General features: G+C 42.0%; 1 protein-coding gene across 1 annotated transcript; it reads right to left on the bottom strand.

The window, feature by feature from the left end:
• Positions 1-619: 619 nt before the first annotated feature.
• Positions 620-5,350, bottom strand: LOC118944843 (acidic leucine-rich nuclear phosphoprotein 32 family member E-like). Its single transcript, XM_036966468.1, has 7 exons — positions 5,123-5,350; positions 3,748-3,897; positions 3,385-3,507; positions 3,111-3,270; positions 2,965-3,000; positions 2,730-2,845; positions 620-2,343 (listed from the first exon to the last, which is right to left on the bottom strand). The coding sequence occupies exons 1-7, from the start codon at positions 5,174-5,176 to the stop codon at positions 2,221-2,223; spliced, it is 762 nt and encodes a 253-aa protein (XP_036822363.1). The 5' UTR covers positions 5,177-5,350; the 3' UTR covers positions 620-2,220.
• Between the last annotated feature and the right edge of the window lie 4,142 nt (positions 5,351-9,492).

Here is a 9,492-nt window from a genome sequence, read left to right as displayed (position 1 = left end):
ATAACTCTGGCCTTATTGCTTAAATATAACTTATGACTCATGAGCTTAGTTCAACTGTCGTACCCATCGGAACCCAAAATAGCTTGTTTTTCAATGCTTATTAACAAAACTATATTAGGATATTATGGATGATGCTTAGCTTTGTATGAACTTGAGGTGTGACATTTCTCCAACCCCTTCCCTCAGCTTTTTACCAAAACAAGGGGAGTGCGTTGTTAGCTTCAAATGCTGATTGCCACTTAAAACGTAAAACCTAATTTAAAAAAAAAATGACCTGATTAAAATTACAGCTAGCTATGTTCTTTAAAAAAATATATATATATATTGGGGGCTTTTAGGTTTCATTCAGCACCCAAATCCAATGCAAAACATAATGAATGTTGCCAGGATTGAGGTTTCTGGGCCTTCAATGTTAAACTGCGGGCTATAGCACCACCACCTGGTTCATGTCTTCAACTGGCCTCTCTTCAGAGTTCAGACCTACTGGTGGGTTACACATCCATTAGATATCAGAATAAAACTGACCCGTGCCCCAGAAACACTGTTATTCATCTGGAGGGTCAAAGTTAGTACTACGCCCATTAAATAACTTGATGGAAAAAAATTAACATAAGAATTAACAGAATTAATTTTATTTAAAAACACTTCAGAAGATTAATTAACATAAATTCCAAAACATGACTTTCTCAACAGCTGAGGCCAAAAAAATAAACCAATGTTGAGCGTCGGGGTCTGAAGCTTTACATCCTGACATGTGCTTTGTGTTTATTAAAAATTAAAAAAGGACAGATATTGCATGTTTAAAAAAAAACACAAAAAAACAAGCAAATACTACACAGAAAAGATAAAAGGTCTATTTACATAGTCATACAAGTTTAAAATCCTTGCACAGTAAAACCATAAAACTGCAAACAAACAAAAAGGAGACAGAAAAGTCTTTTTTTCCATTGGGATATGACAGAAGTCCAGGGTACCAAGTTGGATTCAGGACAGAAGAGACCATTAACTGTGTTCCTGCTTATCACCAGGTCCTTCTGAGAGATTGGGTCCACCTGAGCTTTAGAATGTGACTAAACTGGTCCAAAATTACCTCCGTGTAGCCTGAATACGAATTAGCTCTTTAAACCCACCTCTAGGGCTTCTTTGATGACGATCAGAGCTAGAGTAAGAGACCTGAAAACTACATTACCCAGAGATGTGAAAACTACATCACCCAGAGTCATCTGCAGCCCTAGCACAATACATTAAAAAAAATAAAACTTACAAATCGGCTGTTTGTGGAATTAAAAGTGAATTGATGACACCGCGATCGGACAAAGTTTAAAGGTATCAAATCCCAGGTCCTAAACAAAGTACTTAGGAAACAGTCAGCAATCCCTACAATACAGCGGGTACATATAGTGTAGGTGAACAGATAGAAGGGGCTAACGACTCACTAAGGTTCTTTTTTGCCCGGGTCACTGTTAAACAGTACTCGTTGGCCACGTGTAAACCAGTGGAGGCTGGTGGGAGGAGCTACAGGAGGATTGTAATGGCTGAAATGGAACCGAGTCAAACGTGTGGTTTCCGTATGTTTGATGTGGTTGATACCCAAGTGGCACAGAGGTCTAAGGCACTGCATATCAGTGCTAGAGTCGTAACTACAGACTGTGGTTCAATTCCAGGCTGTATCACAACCGGCTACGATTGGGAGTCCCGTAGGGCGGCGCACAATTGGCCCAGCATTGTCCGGGTTAGGGGTTGGCCGTCATTGTAAATAAATATTTGTTCTTAACTGACTTGCCTAGTTAAATAAATGTTACATTTTAAGCCATAACAATGAGCCTGTCCTCCTATAGCTCCTCCCATATAAACCTTACTATGAGCCAACCAGACAGCACATGGAGCTTTTCGCTTGACAACTAAAGTCTTGGGAGAACATGGCATAGGAGACAATCACAACCAGATGGACTTGAAATGGGCCGCTACAACTTCTCACCAGAGTTAAACATCACCTTGTCTGAATGCTATAGCCCCTCCCCACATGTCATGTTTCAAAACCACATTCCATTTTATAATTCTAACCCGCTTTTCTTTTTATATGGAACATTTACAAAACAAATTAAAAACATTTAGATTCTACAGTAATATCTATGGTATACAAAAAAAAAAATTCACAAACTATTTCCTGTTCCTGTTGTTCTAGCCTAGTTGTGATCCCATGCTCGGTTACAGGAGGAGCTAGTCGTCATCTCCATCGCTGTCATCTCCCTCATCCTCTGCATCCCTCTTCCTTTTCTCTCCCTGGACTCCTACTCCATCCTCTTCCTCCTCTTCAACATAGTCATCATCATCTTCCTCATCCTAGGGCCAGAGAACATTTCAATCAACATGACTGGGAGTTCTCTTTTCCTGTAGGTCTTTTAGACCCAACATACCAACGGCTAGAAAGCAGCAGGCGGTAAGGCCGCGGTAATCCCCTAACCGAACGTAGCAGGTGTAGAAATATACCTGAGCGGAGTCCCTACTTCTATGTTAAGGGGAAACGGAACATAGATTGAAAATACTCCCATCCCCGAAGATCTGAAACATCCTCTTTCTGTCAACACCACCAATCAATAGCTTTCTATCAACGTGTAGAATCAAGAAATAAATGGTGTGTCTCCTCTAAGAGACTTGGACTATACACTGTCTCATGTGTATCCTCTAAGAGACACTGTTGGCTGCACACGGGTTTGATGAATGATTACCTGAATGCCATCCTTCATCAGGTAGGACAGTCCCACCTCTTCGCCTTCGGAACCCTCATCATCCTCATCATCGTCGTCATCCCCATCTCTGGTGGGGCCAGCTGTGTGCTCGTCATCTGTGGGGAGGATAACATTGGGTTAATTCTTTGTAATGGTCTAGGACAAAGGCACATGTCTTAAGTTTATCCTCCCAGCCTTTCCTCAGTCCGTCCCCTCCCAGCCCTGTGTTGCTCACCATCATCAGCCTCTGAGTCTAGCCCCTCGTTGTCATCTATGGGGAGGACAACATTGGGTTAATTCTTTGTAATGCTCTAGGACAAGGGCACACGTCTCAAGTCTTTCCTTCCACCCTCAGCACATCCCATCCCAGTCGTTGCTCACCATCGTCAGCCTCGGAGTCTGGCACCTCGTTGTCTTCGTGGTCATAGCCGTCCAGGAAGGTGACCTGGGGCAGCAGCTCAAAGACACTCTCCCTGTAGTCCTCCAGAGTGGTGATCTCACAGCTGTACAGGTCCAGACTCTTCAGGTTCTTCAGGTTTTTCTGCAATCACAATGTGATGCTGTTAAGATTCTGTAATAATGACTGTGATTGGAATCCATTAAGTGGAATGTACTTTGTTGGGTCTACCAGGTGTGTTTATGGAGGTTCCCTTACCAGAGGCTTCACAGTGCTGAGCTCCTTGATCTTGTTGCCGCTCAGGTTGAGATACGTCAGGTTGGGACACTTCTCAGACAGCTGGTCCAGACCTCCAACGATCATGTTATCACTGATCTCCAGCTGAAGAGGACAGATATTGATTCATCTGAAAAAATACTACGTTGGCAAGTATCATATAGTACATAGACAAAAAAATGCTTAATATCTTATGCGTCGTCCACTTGTCTACTATAGTATGTGGCTAGACGGATTAATACATTTTTTACTTGCATTACATGTTTATTTTTTATGTGGGTGAACCATCTTGACCTCTCCATGACCAGTGGCAAAATAGGATCTTGGACCGAAGATGATGCTCACCTTGAGCAGTTTTGGCAGGGAGGGCAGCTTAGCCAGGGAGGTGAGCCCCACGTTGACCATGCTGAGGAACTCCAGCTCCTTGTAGTCATCTGACAGCCCTTCCACCTCTCCATCACTGGACCGACAGTTGTCCACCACCAGCTCAGCCACCTGTGGAACAATTTGAATTACTGGTAAATGATACAGAATCATTGAGTTTGTTTTTATGAACGTGTTGCTGCTATATTGTGCAAGAAATAGAGAATATGAATAAATGACGTAGCATACTAGTATTCGTTTTGAACTACGCTAGAGAATGTCAACATCCTTCCTGCCTGCAACTCCCCCTCATCATACTGAAGTTAGCTCATGATCAGAGTGCGCGCGGCCACTATCCCAAGCCAGATAAGTCATTAATTGTTACTGTCGCGGGAACTATAGCAAACTAACGTTACAAAGTAACACTAGCTACTAGCGGACGTAGTTAGCTAACCATAAAGTAACGTATCTTGGTGAGGTTCAAATTGATCATGTGCTATTCATACCCCTTACAAAGTCAACGGCTCAGCGTATAGCAATTGGCCAACACTTTCATAGAACTTCAAATCAACCGATGCAACATTTGATGCACGAAGAAGTGTTAAAGAACGCAAGGCTACAAAGTAATTATCCGCACGATGGGCGGCATTCTGCACAACTTTACCTTGCAAAACGCCACGCGGGCGCATAGGTTGCATGAAATGCATTCCAAAGACGGGTAGTTACAATATGTACCTATGTGATTGATAACCTTGTATTTGCGGAGAAGGCAAACTCAGTTAGCTCGCTGTTTAAAATACCAAACAAACACTACTTTCACACAAGCCACTTCTATTCAGTATGCGCAAACAACTCCATTGTGTTTTTCAAAACAACTCGTGGAGCTGGTCGGCTCTACGCTAGCAAATCCAAGGATAATTTATTATAGGGCATTGCTGGCTAACTAGCTAGGCTACTAAAGTCCATATAGGCTAGTGTTTGATAATTCTTAACATCGCCATTATTTGGGTTGGGAAAACTTGAACTCCATTAACTAACTAACGTTACCGGTTAGGAGTCTAGCTAGCCAGCATTGGCCTAGCTGATGTCCTTGGTAGCGCTAGCTCAGCCAGAGCAAGTCGCGCCACCATCAAGGTTCTGATTCCATTTTATTCCGAATCGATTTCTATCGCATCCTCGTTGTGGTAACCACCCATATGTGATTTATTATCAGATATTTTGTTGGCACATCAGTTGTATACTATAAATTAGCAAGCTAAAGAGTATCAAGCTTCGTCATTTCGCATCCACCATGGTTGAGTCGTCATCCTTCACAAAATGCATTGGGAAATAAATAAATAAAGACGTAATACTATACCTCGGCTGGGGTCTTGTTCCTCAACTCCAAACTGATCCTCTTCTCCATCTCCATTTTGAAGACAAACGAAAGCACAAAATCAAAGGAAAAATGAAAATAAAAAGCCGACCACTCAAGCGTTCAGTCACTCCAACCTTCTTCTGTCTATGGCTGATAGGCGATAACCAAACCACCATGTTACCTCGCACCCAGCCCCCTTTCTAAGACACGCCTTCGTCAACATGAATATTACGTTTTTCTGTTTTTAATCATGCTATTGGGCCAGCTATGCGCCATTCAACAGGGACCGCCCTACTTTACATAATATGGCTTGGTGGTAGTTGTAATTGGTCAAGATTGCGTGGTCATTTAATACACGTCAACCAATGAGATGATTAATACCGCACTTTTAAACTTAGGATACGCCCCCTCTTTGTTCTCATTGGCGCCATTATCAAGTATCGACAGTTGATATAATGCTGTGTTCATAACCAAGTGGGGAAAGGGGTCATTTCTAGTTGAGTAGTTTCAAATCAAATTGTATTTGTCACATGCGCCGAAATGCTTACTTACAAGCCCTAACCAACAATGCAGTTAAAAATAATAATAATTACAGAAAAAAAGAATGAGAATAAAAGTTACAAATAATTAAAGAGCAGCAGCAAAATAACAATAGCAAGTCTATATACAGGGGTACTGGTACAGAGTCAATGTGTGGGGGCACCGGTGAGTCAAGGTAATTGAGGTACTATGTACATGTAGGTAGAGTTATTAAAGTGACTATGCATAGATAATAACAGAGAGTAGCAGCAGTGCAATGAGTCTGAGTAGCTGAGTAGTCTGAGTAGCCATTTGATTAGATGTTCAGGAGTCTTATGGCTTGGGGGTAGAAGCTGTTTAGGAGCCTCTTGGACCAAGACTTGGCGTTCCGGTACCGCTTGCCATGCGTTAGCAGAAAGTACAGTCTATGACTAGGGTGGCTGGAGTCTTTGACCATTTTTAGGGCCTTCCTCTGACACCGCCTGGTCTAGAGGTCCTGGATGGCAGGAAGCTTGGCTCCAGTGATGTACTGGACCGTACGCACTACCCTCTGTAGTGCCTTGCTGTCGGAGGCTGAGCCAGGCCCAGACAATCAAAATACGTTTTTAGAAAAATGAGTTATTCAATTCTCTGGCAACAGCTCTGGTGGACATTCCTGCAGTCAGCATGCCGATTGCACCCTCCCTCAAAACTTGAGACATCTGCGGCATTGTGTTGCGTTTTATTGTCCCCAGCACAAGGTGTGCCTGTGTAATGATCATGCTGTTTAATCTGCTTCTTGATATGCCACATCTGTCAGGAGGAGAAATGTCCACTGTGTGACCAAATTTGTGCTCAAAATTTGAGAAATAAGCTTTTTGTGCATATGGAAAAATTCTGGGATCTTTTATTTCAGCTCATGAAATATGGGTTTATATTTTTGTTCACTATAGAGTTTTCCCAGTATGTGGTAAATACCACCTTCCAAATTGGTTAAAAACACAGCGTTAGAGTGTTCCGCTATAATAAATGTAATGTATAATCCACATTTTGACTCTATGAAAATGTTCAATATAAATACATTAGCATTTTGATAAGTTACCAGAAGCTCTTATCCACTTGACTTTACAGTCAGTGTATTCAAGGCAGGTCAGACAACCACACATCAAAGTCATTGCAAGTAAAACTTTTCTCGATAAAGCATCTATCAGCAAAGTCTGTGCTAGTAAGAAAAGACAAGTATTTTATATTATTACATTTTTTTAAATGTGGTCCTCTGTGGCTCAGTTGGTAGAGCATGGTGGTTCGATTCCCGGAACCAATCATATATAAAAAATGAATGCATACTGTAAATTACTTTGGATTAAAACGTTTGCTAAATGGCATATATTATATATATATATATATATATATATATTATATATATATATATATATATATATATATATATATATATATATATATATATATATATATTATATTATTAATGTAATTAAAAACTAAGTAATCAACCCAACTTTCAAAACAAAGTCATTGAATGCTAGGCTTGGCAAGCCAGGCTAGCCTGGTCCCAGACCTGTGTAGGCCATTGCCTATTCCATTCTTTCATGCATGACAATGAGTGGCAACTGCGAGGAGTGGCATGATGGCACAAAAAGACTGAAACACAGGCTAAAACCAAGCTTATTATGCTGATTTCCCTCCAGTGTGGCAAAAGTGTCTATTGAGCTTCACCATCTTCCTTCATAGTTCCCTGTGACGCCCCGCCCCATTTCAACACTAGCCTAGTTCCCAGTAGGAACCGATGCATATAAATTATAACTACACAATTTACTAGATGAGGTATGGCATCTCTTCCTTATATCAATACTGCTATTAGACAATATTCATTCCATTTTACAACATGTATCTCTATTTGATGATGTGTTGTACTGTGTTTATGTTGTAGTATCAGTGATGCTCACTAGCTGTCAGGCAACACAATGTAGTGGGCTGATGGACTAAACTGCCAGATGGTCATCTAGATATCAGGCAACAGATAATATTAATTACATTTTACACCATGAATCTCTATTTGATGATGTGTTGTATGGTGTTTATGTTGTAGTATCAGTGATGCACACTAGATGTCAGGCAACACAATGTAGTGGGCTGATGGACTAACCTGCCAGAAGGTCATCTAGATGTCAGGCAACACAATGTAGTGGGCTGATGGACTAACCTGCCAGAAGGACATCTAGATGTCAGGCAACACAATGTAGTGGGCTGATGGACTAACCTGCCAGAAGGTCATCTAGATGTCAGGCAACACAATGTAATGGGCTGATGGACTAACCTGCCGGACGGCCACGGTCTGCTGACCTTGAGTTCAATGGCTTGCCTCTAGAGGCCTCTGCTTACTCTTTTTTTCCACTCAGACAAACTTGCTGAAAGGTTCTATTAATCAGAAGAATCAGACAGAAGCTCAGACGGCCGAACATTTGATTCATCTCCCAAAAATCGGTTTGGGGCTACAGCTGTTGGTGAGTTTAGATGTCTCACTTTTCAAAATTCAAAAGGCACTCGCACATCTGAGCTATCTTTGTTGCAGGTGCCTGGTAACAGATGAATAAGATGAGAAAAAATAAGAAACCAACACACTGCTCCTGATAGTGTCACTGCTCTTTATTTAGCTTTACGTATATCGACCTCAAGGCTTTCATCAGAGCTTCATAAAGAGCAGTGATACTAGCAAGAGCAGTGAGCAGGTTTCTGATTTTTTCTCACTTTTGACATGCTTTACGTTTTGAACTGTTTCTATACATTTACAGCCTTGTGTTTACATCACTTTAAAATATCTGACAGCTTGCGACACCATCTCCCATCTATGACTGTGCCTTAGTCCCGATTCTCCACACTTTTCCGTGGGGGGTGTGTGTAAGTGCACACTTTGAGAAAAGTGTGGAGAATCAGGGACGCACAGAGCTTGACCCCTAAAGGGTCAACGACAGGTCATGGGTATGCCTGACGATGTAATGATAGGCTCTTGAAATACATTAGAAAGGGGAATCCCACTGTCTATGGACTGGAGTGGGAGGTTCTGTATGTAACATTTAGACAGCCCCGAGTCAAACCAGTCTTGAAACACGTCAGGCACATGAAGCAAGCTTCTCATGACCTGGCTTTGCCTGGTAATACCAAGCCAGGGAGGGGTTATTTTACAGCGTAGAGCTTTTTCAACACTTTTTTCCTGAAGATAACGTGTCTGTCCATAAATTGCTCTGTCTTGTATCTCACTCAGAGAGATGAGAGTGTCAGAGCCCTGGTTAACGCCACAGTGAATACAGTGCTGCATCCAGATCCCTTCTAGAATATACTTTATCACCCCTCCTTCGTAACACATAGCAGCCATTAGGAAATGAATAAGTAGCTGAAGTCATAACTTTGTTAAAAAACACAAAACACCATCAGAAAAATACAACAGGTACACACACGACACACACACGACACACACACATTTTCCTACTCAATTGATGTCTTGTTTTACTCCTCCCATAGAGACTGTTTCCCAGCACCTGGGTGTCAGTCGTTTATGCCATGACCCCTGCCCCTTTGACCCCCAGGCCATTTCCATCAGTGTGACTCCTTCCAGATGTGTGTTACAATGGCTGCGGTGGTTTTCATGGACTGTGGTTTTCATAGAGGGTGCTGAACACACTGCTCATGGTTTACTCACGGAACAAACAGCTTTGTCAACAGAAAATCCCACTGATGACAGGATTCAGTGTGAACTGTGCACTTTCCTTTGGGAGCATAGGGGATACCTGCGAGTGCAATGTTTTTCCATCGGATAGGGTCCATGGAACAGCAAGGTTTGATGGTTAATTGTGCAA

This window comes from Oncorhynchus mykiss, chromosome 3 (genome assembly GCF_013265735.2).
Source record: "Oncorhynchus mykiss isolate Arlee chromosome 3, USDA_OmykA_1.1, whole genome shotgun sequence".
Classification (NCBI taxonomy): Eukaryota; Metazoa; Chordata; class Actinopteri; order Salmoniformes; family Salmonidae; genus Oncorhynchus; species Oncorhynchus mykiss.
This window is presented reverse-complemented; position numbering and strand designations above follow the sequence as displayed.